Source organism: Colletes gigas, unplaced genomic scaffold, assembly GCF_013123115.1.
Source record: "Colletes gigas isolate AHSC1104 unplaced genomic scaffold, ASM1312311v1 Colletes_gigas_Sc00009, whole genome shotgun sequence".
In the NCBI taxonomy this organism is placed as follows: domain Eukaryota; kingdom Metazoa; phylum Arthropoda; class Insecta; order Hymenoptera; family Colletidae; genus Colletes; species Colletes gigas.
In genome coordinates, this window is record NW_025106638.1 from 5105475 (window position 1) to 5120544 (window position 15070).

At 35.0% G+C, this 15070-nt stretch overlaps 2 protein-coding genes across 4 annotated transcripts; one reads left to right on the top strand and one right to left on the bottom strand.

Annotated features, from left to right (window-relative positions):
* The first annotated feature begins 870 nt into the window (after positions 1 to 870).
* Positions 871 to 13296, top strand: LOC122397274 (protein SHQ1 homolog). Of its 3 annotated transcripts, XM_043396363.1 has the most exons (10): positions 871 to 1459; positions 1517 to 1710; positions 1788 to 1978; positions 2204 to 2608; positions 2688 to 2811; positions 2931 to 3094; positions 3162 to 3313; positions 3411 to 3458; positions 3771 to 3918; positions 13212 to 13296. In XM_043396363.1, the coding sequence occupies exons 1-9, from the start codon at positions 1317 to 1319 to the stop codon at positions 3907 to 3909; spliced, it is 1560 nt and encodes a 519-aa protein (XP_043252298.1). In that variant the 5' UTR covers positions 871 to 1316; the 3' UTR covers positions 3910 to 3918; positions 13212 to 13296. The 3 variants fall into 3 exon arrangements, with proteins under 3 accessions (XP_043252298.1, XP_043252297.1, XP_043252299.1); XM_043396362.1 differs by lacking the exon at positions 13212 to 13296 and having other exon boundaries at positions 3771 to 4024; XM_043396364.1 differs by lacking the exons at positions 3411 to 3458; positions 13212 to 13296 and having other exon boundaries at positions 3771 to 4024.
* On the bottom strand, positions 4186 to 13636 carry LOC122397272. Its single transcript, XM_043396356.1, has 7 exons — positions 13231 to 13636; positions 8799 to 9095; positions 8415 to 8526; positions 7756 to 8326; positions 4862 to 5067; positions 4607 to 4789; positions 4186 to 4519 (listed from the first exon to the last, which is right to left on the bottom strand). Exons 1-7 carry the CDS (start codon positions 13476 to 13478, stop codon positions 4331 to 4333), a joined length of 1806 nt encoding a protein of 601 aa, XP_043252291.1. The 5' UTR covers positions 13479 to 13636; the 3' UTR covers positions 4186 to 4330.
* Between the last annotated feature and the right edge of the window lie 1434 nt (positions 13637 to 15070).

Sequence of the window (15070 nt, forward strand, 5' to 3'; positions counted from 1 at the left end):
ATAAAAAAAGAAAAACGATAAAAAAAAGTACAATTTTATGATACTAGAAGATTAATTCTATAATAAAACAAGATTAAAACAAACAGTAACAAAGTTAGAAATAGATAAACCACATAAATTGTTTTAGATCATTTTAGAATAATTTGACATTGTTTTTAATTGTATTAAAACGTTTTAAAATCATTTTAATCTTTAATGGGTACCGTGGGTGAAAATTCGTCCGAGAAAAATTTTGATGTATCGTTTTATTAATTACATTTTACTGTATTTAATTTTACTGTAATTTGAATAAACTCATGTTTTAAAGAGAATATAGTTTTCATTTTATTTTCAATAGTACAACTTAAACAATAATATTATAATTACAGCGGATGAATGGAAATGCATACATAATACCATTAGTGGAACAGCACAGTCGATGCTCGATTCGACTCGAGGTCAGTCACCGCACTGACTGCCACTGGGAATTTTGATCATGCGTACTGGAGCGTACGATCACTGCCGTATACACTTAACTAGAATTTAGGGTACCGTTGGATCCCAGTAAGGAACAAAATTTAAAGAAGTTACACGGAAAGAGAGAAAAACAAAAAATTTCCTCTTAATCTACATGAGTATAGCTAGAGAAATACGTAGGGTATCTTCCATAAGTTAATTTTTGTGCGATTGGCGAGCATTTGAAGTAGAAAGTTCAATTTTGTACAAAACTTGGGAATTTCCAACATGCACCTCTTTTTGCGCCAAAAATACATCTATGGTAGAAAGCTAACGCATGCGCAACAAGGAATCCCACGAGGGAATATTCTAGTGCGCATGTCCAAGATTGTCCACGAATGTCCATCACTCACTGGTTCTATATTCTATACATTTATCGATCTTGACTAATCGAAAATCGATAGTAACGTCGATTTATATTTACACATTGTTGAATGTTGAATACATTTTGTGAATTTCGTGATTTTGTGAACATAAGTTTAAGATGAACTGTTCTTTAACATTACAGAAATAACGAATTAACCGAATGAAAAGAATTTAGAATATTGAAATGCAGTATACGAAGTTAAACGTGCAATGTTCTGGAAGTTTTGTTTAATTATTGCGATAAAATTATAAATATAGTTTTTGAAGAATTGAGATTTAAACAACTTTCATGCTCTATGATATATAAATAAACGCAGAACATATATTAATATATATCACATCCCAATGTCTGTATCGATATCTTATTTAATGTCCATCGAACATTTTGCTTTTGCAAAAGTATAAAATATTACTTTACACGGCACAAATAGAGCTTGTAACAAATTTTTGCAAGGATGTTAACTCCCAGATTTAAAATAACTCAAACCGATACGGAGGTTTTAATACTAATTCAGGCACCATATGCCAATGTGAAGGACACAGAAGTTTATGTTGATGGAACTGATTTTAGATTTTACTCCACACCATACTATTTGAGGTAAAATGTTTACCTCAAGAAACTACGAATTATTTTTACTACTGCCTCTCATTTTAGGTTAAAACTTCCTGGCCAAATAGAGGAAAATGACCACTCGTTTGGATCATACGATTGTGAAAAAGGGAATTTCGATTTACAATTTTCAAAAGTAACAAAAGGAGAATATTTTGAAAATTTAGACATGATAACTACATTATTAGCACCACCAAAGAAGAAGAAGAATATGCTCACTTCCAATATTGAAGTAATTGGTAAATATTACAATGCAGTTACTTATTTACTTTTTTAATTTTACTTTGATGATAATTATATATTTTTGATCTTATAGGAAATCCATCAGCTAATTCAGAAGATATTAATGAAACATTGAACGAGCATAATTCCACAGATGATAAAAACACAGATGGGGATGAGTGGTATATACACCAAAATAATCCTACAGAAACTATATCTCTTTTATCGAATTTCCCAAAATATGGTTTTGCAAATAAAATATCCGGAGCTTTAGTGGCTTTTGAGGTATATAATTTAAATATATAATGATTATACAGTTAACCTTTGAGGTAAAGTAAGTTGAGTTCAGTAATTACTTAAAACAATGTAAATTTTTTAGTTTTATATCATATTTTACACTGTCAGTTACCAGTGACTGATGTGGCATTCAACGTGTTAAGGATTAACTGTATATCATTTTATTCTATGTAAATCGCTCATGATTTATATTTTTCATGTTTTAAATTACAGTCAGCATGGATTAAGGAAATAATAGATCTTCCAATGCCCGATACAACGCCTCAATCTAAACGGAAATGTTTACGAGAAAAATGTGAACTTTCAGACTTTAATGAAGAGCATTACTTAGCAGATCTTATGCAACCAGAGTATATAAAACCGTATATATCATTTGAAGCAGAGTGGGATACTTTGGAAAAGAGTACCGTTTCATTGAATGAAACAGAAGTAGATCTATTGAAAGAACTTCCGAACAAAGAATACTTGTTAAACAATGAAGAAATACATAGGTTGCTTTTAAGTTTAGTTGATATTTTATTTGGTAGTTGTTACAATCATAGGACAACATTGGGAGAAAATACAGTTGAAAGCAGTTGGACTATTGCTAAATTAAGTTCTACTTTGTCTTGGTTTGAGGTACACAAAATTCTTTTTAGAAAATTCTCGACATTAATTTTAATTATATAATTTTATGTGCTTGTAATAACATTTTTAGGATTTCTCAGACTCTAAGGAAGTTATAAAAGCATGTTTCAGACGATCTTTATGTTACCCACTTTACAGAAATTGGGATCTTTCTGTAAAAGTCCTCGAAGATGTGACGAAAGTTATTAAATTAGGTAAGTACGTAGTTTTTGTTTGACTGACCATTACTCAACAAATCATGGGACATTTCGCGGATGTTCCTTATTAGTAAAATTATCTCCTTTATTTTAAGTTTAATGTACTTTGTTAATAGGTAAAAAATATATCATTAAACGTTTCTGTGAAATACATAGTTTGTTTAACAATTCGTGCGAACCACGGTATATATTAAACCAGTTGTATATAAAAGATTATTTAGTTTGGTTACAACAAATTCACGAAACTTTGATAGAATCGCTGGAGTTACTGATAACTGATGTAAGTATATAATTATTAACAAAAAAAATTTGACGCAATACTAAGATGTGCATTTTTTTTTTCCAAGATTCAACCAAACAAGGAAGAAATGGGATTTGATTTAGTAGAGTTAGAACAAGCAGCTTACTCGATTACGGAAGATCTCATTATAGAAAACTCCGTTCATGATATGGTCGATCAGATGGATGAATTAACTGTTAACGACAATGACAAGGATAAGTAAGTGTAACGCGTAAAGTTCTATGTAAATTTTTTAAATTCAAGGTCTCATTCAAGAATATTACATGTCTTTACGTTTTATGATTTTATTTTAAAGGCTAAAGACTATATACTACATTCATGACAAACATTCTTTAAAGTATTTGTAAGTATTTAAATAGAATTGTTATGAATATTAATGACCCCGTTACTTAACAAGACTTAAACGTTTACTTTTTACTGGATAAATAAATGTGTATACGCATTATAAACCTTTATTTGAGAAATGCTACTGTAATACACTAACTAAAATGCACTTCTCTTTGACGATTCATGTAAATATCAATTTGTAAATCCATCTTAAATGATACATAGCAATAACAATCTGCCATTATGTTTGCACATCATGCATGGCAAAAGATGCACAAGAAAGAATGTTTGGGGTTTATAATTTATAAATAAATAATGTCTTACGCAGGTTATCGAGTAGCTCAAGTTCTAGCGACAGCAGCGATTCGGATTCGGAGACCAATTCGGAAAGTAGTACCTCGAGTACCAGCAGTACTACGAGCAATAGTAGTCATTTAGATTCTGACGATGTAAGTGAACCAGAGTGAATAAAAAAGGTGTGATTTAATGTTTAACCATTAAGTGTAAAATTCTAAAACTTTTTGTGTGTTTTTGTTGATAAAGATTTATTACCAACAATTATCTCTAAAAAAATATTTTTAAGACGGTTCTATTTACTTACAATGTACAAGTAAACATTTATAATTGTACCTTATATGTCCATATAAATATTTGTACTTACATATACAGATGTATGAAAGTAGTTATAAAATTTACAATTATACGATTCCATTTTTGTAATTAACTTCCTATTGATTCGTTTAAATAATGTATGAATAAGATGCTGTTTTGTGTCCATTTTATAATTATATATTGTATGTGATTCTTACAGTTATCCGTGTAAACATGTACAGCGTGTATAGTATATTTTCGATAAAACACACTTTTCAAATAAATATGATTCACTTGTTAAAGAATATGGTAGATCCATGGCACCAGTTTACTGTAATGGTCGATCAATTTACGTTCCATAAAATCATCTGAATCGGCGCTACTTTCAATGTTTGTATCGGAATCTGTTATATCTAGAGTACTTGGTTCCAATGTGCTAGTTTTAGTATCGAAAGTATTGTCAATGTTAGTCTTTGTGTCTTCGGTCTAAAAATTATTTATGGAGACATTAATTACATTCCTAATTGTAATTGGAAGCCTCGATTTTCATGAAGGTATTTCAAAAATTGTTACCGTGGCATCATCTTGTTCCGAATATGCTAAATTTTCGCTTCTGTCATTGAACTCGTCATCTTCGGTAATTCTCCAATAATCCGAAATTTCTCCATATACTCCTGGACTTTCGTTCGTACCGCTCACAAGTTTACGTAACTTTTTATCTTCTAATGTTACAGCTGATTTTTCTGATGCCAATGGCTTATATTTTTTAATAATTATAAATAATAAGTCATTTAAAACAATTTATTACATTTAATGAAAGTATATTACCGGTTGATTGTGATCTTTGTTTATGTTATAAACGTGTTCGTGATAATCAGGAGTTCCTATTTTTAGTACCAAGTGTGAGTATCGTTTTATTGTTTGATCCTCCTGGTGTAAATGTGGAGCATACATTATTATACGTAATGGCAAATCCTTGTCTTTTTGTACTTGTATTTCTTTGTTCTCGATATTTGCAGTTGAGGTCTTATAATCTGAAAAAGAAAGTATTTCTTTGTAATGTATTCTTAGCATACATATCTATTATTTATACATATACAGGGCGTTCGGCTACTCTTGGGAAGCTTCGTTAAAAAGTTATTAACGTTTAAAATTCCGTCGGTATTGAATTTTTTTCTCGAAAGTGGGTAGGATTTCGGGGGTATATCTATTCGCCAAAAATTATTGCAATTGACCCCCGCAACCGAAAATAATTTTTCCAGAATGATTTGAAATTTTTTAATTTCGTCGAAAAATTTCATATCTACTCGAATTTTTTTCTCGAAAGTGGGTAGGATTTCGGGGGTATGTCTAATGACCAAAAATTATTGCAATTTACCCCCGCAAACCGAAAATAATTCTTCCAGAATGATTTGAAATTTGTCAATTTCGTCGAAGAATTTTTTCACCTACTCGAATTTTTTTCTAGAAAGTGGGTAGGATTTCGGGGGTATGTCTATTCACCAAAAATTATTATCATTGACCCCCGCAACCAAAAATAATTTTTCCAGAATGATTTGAAATTTTTTAATTTCGTCGAAGAATTTTTGCACCTACTCGAATTTTTTTCTCGAAAGTGAGTAGGAATTCAGGGGTATGTCTATTCACCAAAAATGCTTCTAATTGAGCCCTGTAACTGAATATAATTTTCTTAGTGTGATTTGGAATTCTTTAATTTCGTCGAAGAATTTTTGCACCTACTCGAATTTTTTTCTCGAAAGTGGGTAGGATTTCGGGGGTATGTCTATTCACCAAAAATTGTTATCATTGACCCCCGCAACCAAAAATAATTTTTCCAGAATGATTTGAAATTTTTTAATTTCGTCGAAGAATTTTTGCACCTACTCGAATTTTTTTCTCGATAGTGAGTAGGAATTCAGGGGTATGTCTATTCACCAAAAATGCTTCTAATTGAGCCCTGTAACTAAATATAATTTTCTTAGTGTGATTTGGAATTCTTTAATTTCGTCGAAGAATTTTTGCACCTACTCGAATTTTTTTCTCGAAAGTGGGTAGGATTTCGGGGGTATGTCTATTCACCAAAAATTATTATCATTGACCCCCGCAACCAAAAATAATTTTTCCAGAATGATTTGAAATTTTTTAATTTCGTCGAAGAATTTTTGCACCTACTCGAATTTTTTTCTCGAAAGTGAGTAGGAATTCAGGGGTATGTCTATTCACCAAAAATGCTTCTAATTGAGCCCTGTAACTGAATATAATTTTCTTAGTGTGATTTGGAATTCTTTAATTTCGTCGAAGAATTTTTGCACCTACTCGAATTTTTTTCTCGAAAGTGGGTAGGATTTCGGGGGTATGTCTATTCACCAAAAATTATTATCATTGACCCCCGCAACCAAAAATAATTTTTCCAGAATGATTTGAAATTTTTTAATTTCGTCGAAGAATTTTTGCACCTACTCGAATTTTTTTCTCGAAAGTGAGTAGGAATTCAGGGGTATGTCTATTCACCAAAAATGCTTCTAATTGAGCCCTGTAACTGAATATAATTTTCTTAGTGTGATTTGGAATTCTTTAATTTCGTCGAAGAATTTTTGCACCTACTCGAATTTTTTTCTCGAAAGTGGGTAGGATTTCGGGGGTATGTCTATTCACCAAAAATTATTATCATTGACCCCCGCAACCAAAAATAATTTTTCCAGAATGATTTGAAATTTTTTAATTTCGTCGAAGAATTTTTGCACCTACTCGAATTTTTTTCTCGAAAGTGAGTAGGAATTCAGGGGTATGTCTATTCACCAAAAATGCTTCTAATTGAGCCCTGTAACTAAATATAATTTTCTTAGTGTGATTTGGAATTCTTTAATTTCGTCGAAGAATTTTTGCACCTACTCGAATTTTTTTCTCGAAAGTGGGTAGGATTTCGGGGGTATATCTATTCGCCAAAAATTATTGCAATTGACCCCCGCAACCAAAAATAATTTTTCCAGAATGATTTGAAATTTTTTAATTTCGTCGAAGAATTTTTGCACCTACTCGAATTTTTTTCTCGAAAGTGAGTAGGAATTCAGGGGTATGTCTATTCACCAAAAATGCTTCTAATTGAGCCCTGTAACTAAATATAATTTTCTTAGTGTGATTTGGAATTCTTTAATTTCGTCGAAGAATTTTTGCACCTACTCGAATTTTTTTCTCGAAAATGGGTAGGATTTCGGGGGTATGTCTATTCACCAAAAATTATTATCATTGACCCCCGCAACCAAAAATAATTTTTCCAGAATGATTTGAAATTTTTTAATTTCGTCGAAGAATTTTTGCATCTACTCGAATTTTTTTCTCGAAAGTGAGTGGGAATTCAGGGGTATGTCTATTCACCAAAAATGCTTCTAATTGAACCCTGTAACTAAATATAATTTTCTTAGTGTGATTTGGAATTCTTTAATTTCGTCGAAGAATTTTTGCACCGACTCGAATTTTTTTCTCGAAAGTGGGTAGGATTTCAGGGGTATGTCTATTCACCAAAAATGCTTCTAATTGAGCCCTGTAACTAAATATAATTTTTTCAGAATGATTTGAAATTTTTTAATAACTTTGTAATGAAGCCTAAGTTAAGAAATTGATATTCTTGATTTTCGTCTTATTTTGGCCTCCAGAATCTCCCATTAAAATTTTTCTCAAGATGGCCGAGCACCCTGTATAAAGAAAATTATTATCGTTACTACCAGTCGAAGAAATCTCTTCTTTTTCATCGCCATTTTTCAAACTCTCGTTAATGGCATCCTGACGAAAGTCATTTCTTTTAGTATCTGTATTTGTACCATTAATCGTGTTATTATTTGTAGTTGTGTGTTCGTTCATAGAAGTATGATCCTGTATTTTACTATAATCTTTAATTGTCTTTAAGTTTGAGGTTATGAACGAAGTTTCTGTTGTCGATTCACTTCTGTTGCCAGCAAAAGTACCATCGCCTTTTCCATTGTTATGCTCTGTCCCATTAAATGTTCGAGACGCTTCTGCTGCCACAGATGGTATGTCTGTTATCGCGATATCGGTAATCGTTACATCATTTGTATTTAAATTGAAATTAATAGGAATAACGGTGCTTGCATTTTTATCGTCTTCCGTTCTTTTCGATTCCTCCGAAAACGCAGTGACGCTCTCCGATTCTAAGTTACCAAGTGTTTGCTTCGTGTACGATTTGGAGTTTTCGTCTTTTTCTTTGTAATTTGGATTTATATTCCGGAAACGGTACTTTTCATAATCCATTAGATTACGTATTAATGGTGGTTGCTCCTGTACATCGTACAAACAAATTTTACATTCTCTGTTTAATAATTTTTTGCATTATTATACTGGTTATATAGACATGCTTGGAGCTTACATTGCACGGACCGCAGGGTTCCTCTTTGTACGTAGAAAGAATAGCAGCTTTAACGTAAGGAAAGTATAATATACTCCAAGGTATTATAACTTGATACGTCAGTCTGCCACAGCTGAAACATCGGTATTTCGCGTTGTATCAAAATTAACTGGCCACTTCGAATCTAAAACATTTCTTTTCTCTATTCAAAAATATTTAATACCTAAGAATAATTGCCTTTACGTATTTGACGATAATTGTAAACATCTATCGTCTGTTTCTGTTGTTAAACTTTCCATAGACTTGACATACATTTTTAAATATTTCTACATTTCTATACTTAACAATCGCTGAACTAAAATTGATTGCTTGTTTGAGGTATAAAAAGCGTCGAGGACGACTCACCGATCGAGGACTGCCACTTCGTCCTTGTAGGCATGAAAATTTTCCCAAATGCCCAACTCGCGATTGTCCTGAAGGAAGATGATTTTTGAGCCCTTCCCGTTGTTTTCACCAAGATCGTCGGACTGTGTTTCCTTCGCGGCCCAAAATAATTCAGATTCCACGAGGTTCTTCTTAGATATGTCCTTCCACGTTTTCATCTCCAAGTCATCTTCCGGTAATTCCAGTGGCGGTGCCACGACGAAGAACAAAATGTTGGAAAAGTTGGACTTCTCTAATCGGTTCTTCAGCAATTCCAACCTTGCAGAGAAAAACTATGAAACGATTCATTTCGTCAAGCTCTTCCCTTCTATTTGTTTATTTATTTACTGGGCATGTGAGCCACTCTATCGAAGGCTCAAATAGTAACGATACTATTTACGATTGTTATAATCAAGATGAGACTGACGAGGGAACATCGCGAACTGATACACTTCGATTTTGATGAAACTTTACAACTTCTCTTCGTGTGCATTAATGTGTGTTCTGTTGGGCGTTGCAACATATCGTTTTGCGATTTTAGTGACGCATGTACAATTTAATGATAAGAAATGAAAGATGGAAACTTATACAAAAGAAAGTATCGTATAAAGGACAGAAGATCGAAGAAATGAATACGTGATGTACGACCTTGGTTCTCGACAGAAATTCAAAGAAACTTTCAGTCTCCTCGAATTTCTCCATATTTTCATACCTATTATTTGCAATAATTATTAATTAACATCAGGCAATAGTTAAATAATGCTCGATAGCGGGGATTGTATTAATAATTGTTTTTAATAACATTTTGCGTAGAATATTCATTTTTCGGTCAAAGGCACGGTTAACCGTTAATTGATTGGTAAACACGCCAAGGACGGTCTTCCCCACCCCTTCAACTCTTCCGCCTGAGGCTAGCTGCCGGTGACGAGCTCTCTCCCTCTCTTTCTCCTCTGGGCTGGCGGACGTGGCGGAACGTCCTGGGTCTGCGCTCCGCTTCTACTGACCGCTACCGATTACTGGCGAGCTCTGGGGACCAATACTGACCAGTAGTGACCACTAGTGACCAAGACTGACCACTCGCGGGAACTGTTGACCACTACTGACCACTACTGACCAGTGCTGAAATACCGCGTGTAACTATGTGTCAACAAGTAGTAAGTCCATTCCACTCATTTATATGTATTCGTACAAAATTTGTTTGTTTCTTTTATTTGATTGTACGGTGTCAATTGGATTTTGTTTGTCTATTTATTTTTATGGATGTTTCTTTCGTCCTTTTCGACTTTTGACATCAACTTTTGACATCTAGTGAAAATGGTAATTAACTACCGTGTTGGTTCATTTTCCTATTTGTTCCTATAATATTTCGTGAATTTTGGTGACATCGATGGGATTATGATTTTCAATTTTGTGTCATTACTCGAATTCTCATAACATTTCACGGGGATACTTTGTTCAATTGTTTGGTACTTTCTTTTTGACGTTATCTGTGAAATTGTTTCGACGTTTTAACTACATGGGTAGATCGTCATTATTTTTCGATTATTCAGAATTTTTATTATGTCTATATTTGTGAATTATTACCATTTTCACTGTCTCGTTGTGTCTATTTTGTACATTTCTCTAGGTATGAATATTTCTAAATTTCGTAGCTTCTCCAGGTTATAAATTCTCATCTACTCCACTACATTCTTCGATACATCGGTTCACTAATCGCTTAGTTTCTTTAATATGATACTAATATAGGTATGCGTTTTTGTTTTAGGTTGAATCTATTACAAATCAATTGCAAGGACATCGAGGGAAGACATCACAACCGCCGAGGGACATATAATTCTTAGTCTATTAGATTTAAGCTTCGTCGTGAGTTTTAAAATTAACGTCGAAAATTTCTTTATTGTACGTGTCTCTGCGTCCTACCAAGCAATTATTCAATAAGTAGCTTCTCTCTCGCTCGTTCCCTCGTTTCTAGCTTCGATCACTGCTATTTCATCGATTGAAACATGTGTTCGGCCGTGTATCTGGTCCGAAAGATCTAATCGCCTTCCCTTGGTAACTCGATCGAGGGAAAATGGTACTCTGCTGGAAGGTGTGGAGTTTCCGTATTCTGCGGAAACGCATACCTTCCAGCGGAAGTCGACACTGTTTCAGGTACTCTCTCTTTGTCAGAAAACTTGAGTCGGGTCCTTCGGGCTCCCGGCGGGTTGCGTTGGAGAAATGGAGACCTTCGATTCGGAGTCGCAGATAACGTCCGTTATCTTATAGAGATCTAGTTAGCAAGGGCAGTAGGTTCGATCCTCGGATCCGCTGCACGGTTCAGCGTCGCGTCGCGTCTCGTCGCGTGTCCCTCAAATTAACTTCATCCCTCTTTTTAACCAAATAATTGCTTGGTACAACTAAGTCAGAACATCCAAGGAACTTTGTTTCCTTCTATCGTCCGAATTTTAGTTTCAACTTGACTATACTTGAGCTTCGACGTTAATTTTAAGTCTCTATTGTATGCGTCTCCCAAAATTGCCAAGTAATTATTTAACAAGTAGCTTCTCTCGACTCGTTCTCTCGTTTTTCGCTTCGATCACCGCTGTTTCATCGATTGGAACATGTGGTCGGCCGTCCAGTTTGTCCGAAAGATCTAATCGTCTGCCCATGACAGATCGATTTCTAGAAATAGAAATCAATCTACCAAGGGCAGTGTCGATTCGATCCGAAGATCTGTTGTACGGGTCAGCATCGCGTCGCGTCGCGTATCCCACGATATAGCTTCACCCCTTTTTAAACAGAATAATTACTTGGTACATTTGAATTAGATATAAGCATCGACAACTCCCATGTATGCGTCTGCGTATATGCCAAGTAATTCTTTACCAACTAGCTTCTCGTTCACCCGTTCTCTTGGTTCTTGTTCCGGTCACCACTGCTTTAATGTAGAAAGCAAGTGATCGGCCGCTTAGCTAGTCCGAAGGGTCAGTTGCCGTCCTCTGGCGAGACGATCCAAGGGAAAGAGTATTTCGGCCGCAGAGGGGATCACGGACTGTTCCTGTCTACGGTAGCCCCGATACACGCTCCCTCTCTCTGTCAGTCATCTTGAGTTGGGTCCAGCTGGCTCCCAACGGGATGCTAGGGGGAAATGGGGAACCTCTGTGTCGGGTGCATCGTATCACTTCTCCTTCGATTGGACTTGCCAAGAGGCAATCTTGGTAATCGGTGTTACTCACGATAAAAAATATTTTCTATTGTAGGTGACACCGAGCTAATGGCTGCGAATTTAGAATTGTTTCTTGATATAATAAACCAATTTTGATTTATAGTTAGGCACACCTTGTTCCTGAAGGGAAGGAAGTACTTTTTCTGACGATACCGAAAAACATCGACTGGAAGATTACAGCCTCTTGATGTTTTTGGTTTTTGAATATGAAGAAACTATTATTCCATATTTTCAGCTTATTTTTGTATGTACATTAATCGCCTTTTCGATTGTACTCCTGGTCCGGAAATTGTAGAAATTCTACAAAATAAATGAACTTCATCGTATGATGACGAAATTGATCTTACAATTATGTAAATGACATGTAAAACGAACGGAGAAATGGTACTTATCAAAGGTCGTATCAACGTCGCAAGTATAGGTCGAATGAACAGTCGATACAGGAAGATAACAATATTTAAATTGCGACGGAATAATTAAAATAATTATATATTACAATACATCGCTGAATCCGCCATAAATAGACTCTTTTATCGATCAGAGAGAGCAATATTTTTTCGAAGTAGGTGGAGGGGGGAATTCAATTTTGCAAAAAAAATGATTTTTTCAACAAAATTTACACGCAGCTTTATAGATCTCAAGAAACGGTATAACTTCTATTTCAACTATTTTTGTATATCTTTTGTTGTTTACGACTTATAAGCACGTATGTACATAGAAAGGGCGGTTGGGATAAAAGGGTTGATATCTCTCTCAAAGTGCAAAACAGACACGAACGAATTACACCTGTCTTCCTAGATAGGTCTAATACATGTTTATGCAAAGTTTCATCAAAATCGTAGTGTATCAGTTCGCGATGTTCCCTTCTGAGGATGAATACATAGTATAACGATGCAAGTGTTTATATGCAAGTATATAGATATGTACTTACCTGCCATTATTAGAATAAAATTGTACATTAATTTGTTCATAAATAGTAGAAAAATTAAATTTTTAAACTGTACGTTTTAACTAACAAATACACTACGATTCACACAACAGATTGGTTTTAAAAAATGTGCTGTTCCAATCTTAAAAATTTTCACTGTCGAGGTACGACGAACACATCAATTTCTTTAAATATTAAGAACGTATTATTTCTCAGCATATATTAATATTTTGTTTACGATTTTCGTACCCACTTGTCGCAGCGGGAGCGAAGCAACTCACATGATTGCTTGCCTATAGCTGTAGTGCCACGAAGGATCTAAGAACGCGAACACGTTTACGTGCCCCAACTGGTCCTCCTTCCAAAATTTCGAGGGACGACATAGTTCGTATCCACCACCGTCCTGGGCTACTTTCAATCCATGTAAATAAGGAATGATTCGCGATGCACGCGAAGACTGTTCTTCTTCTTGGTCAGCAAAACTTCCATAGACCAGCATAGTCATCAGTATCGCTGTCGAGATCAACATGATTCTCTCACTCTTTCGTTAACGAACAACAAAAAAAGTACAATCAATGACGCTCTCGTAGGGAAGAATGAAATCTTTTCTGTCAGTTTCCAGAATCTTGCCACTTCGCGACACAACCGAACCCGGATTAAACTTCGACGAGCGTTATCTGGACCGGAGAGCCGATAAACTGGTTAGAAAAGGCAAGAACGAAGACCGTGGAGGACCGAGAACGCTCTAGATCATCGTGTAATCGTGGGCGGGTGATGCGCGCGCGTGCCCCGCCGATATCTAAATAGAAAAATCAATTTACGTCGGATCGATGCGATATCCGCGCGGGTCACAAGGAATGTGCTAGTATTTTTCTGACCTCTTATTCTCGCTGCACTCGGTTCAATATCCCTCCCACGCTCAACGTAAACACGACACCCCTCTTTCTCGAACGCTATTCTACATGCGTTTGCAAGCTGTGCAACGAGCTTGGAATCCCCGAATCCTCTTATGCACGACTTCAGTTTTACTTTAAGTTACAGATTACAATAATAGAACTTTGACATAATAGTGAGCCTAGCGTCTATTTATCTGCCTCTTTTCTTCAACAAAGGTCTTTCTCTCAGGTTAGTTAGCGTTGAAAATCGCGTCGACACTGGAAGCAAGCTATGGTGATGCATAGTCCAAAAGTTCGATGGTCGTTTCCGCGTAACAGGCTATTAAACTATTTTTTCGAATGACGTTAAAGTGTTTCTTAATATCAAATCCTTCGATGATGCAATCAGACTGCAGCAAGACGTTACAAATCTCAACAGCGGGACCAATCATTTGCGTTTGAATATACAGAAATGTCAAATTCTACGTTTTCATCCTAAGAAAACCCTCGTTATATACCGTTACTCAATTAATGGTACCTTTTTGGAAGATTCCACTAGCATAAGAGATCTTGGTGTTCACTTCAGACTTCATGATTACATTATTAGCTTCCAGGTCTCTTGACTTCATTGAAAGATTGTCAACACATTTCAAGAACCCTAACACATTAAACATCCTCTTTAACGCTCTAGTCTCTATTTGGAGCCCCTATCTACATAGATTGCATTGAAAGAATTCACCACAAATTCCTACGCATCGTCTCCTATAAGCTGGGCAGTCCTATTCCAGTTATTTGTAATCACTATGCCAGAATTTTGTCGGGATTAGGGTTTCTTACGCTTGAACAACGTAGAACTATATACGATATGTTGTTTGCTTATAAAATCATCAACAACTATGTAAATTGTCCTGAAATTTTACAATTAGTTGAATTTAATGCTCCGGCAAGAATTACTAGAAATATGGAATTATTCTATATTTCAACATTTAAACGACATTATACATACAATAATTGTATTAATTATATCCTTGCCCAAGCTAACCAGTTTAGTCAGCGTCTGGACTTCTCTGTATTCCTTTAAAAAGCGTGGCGCTAGTGTTGTATATGGAAGGAATGAGGTCAATTATGTGTAATCCAATGTTGTTATTTTTGATAATAATGAAATATATATTTACCACCGTTGAAAATCGCGTCGACACTGGATCTTTATCGGAGGACCTCTGACGCGACTAGCCAAGCAAGCTAT

Bases quoted from the DNA above. Each gene is read 5' to 3' on its own strand.
- LOC122397272 (XM_043396356.1), bottom strand. From the start codon at position 13,478: ATGTTGATCTCGACAGCGATACTGATGACTATGCTGGTCTATGGAAGT. The intron at 8,327-8,414 runs GTAAGCTCCAAG...TACGATGTACAG, and splicing joins AACCCTGCGGTCCGTGCAAT to GAGCAACCACCATTAATACG. The intron at 4,520-4,606 runs GTAACAATTTTT...AATAATTTTTAG, and splicing joins CGGAACAAGATGATGCCACG to ACCGAAGACACAAAGACTAA.
- LOC122397274 (XM_043396363.1), top strand. From the start codon at position 1,317: ATGTTAACTCCCAGATTTAAAATAACTCAAACCGATACGGAGGTTTTA. The intron at 1,711-1,787 runs GTAAATATTACA...TTGATCTTATAG, and splicing joins TTCCAATATTGAAGTAATTG to GAAATCCATCAGCTAATTCA. The intron at 3,095-3,161 runs GTAAGTATATAA...TTTTTTTCCAAG, and splicing joins TGGAGTTACTGATAACTGAT to ATTCAACCAAACAAGGAAGA.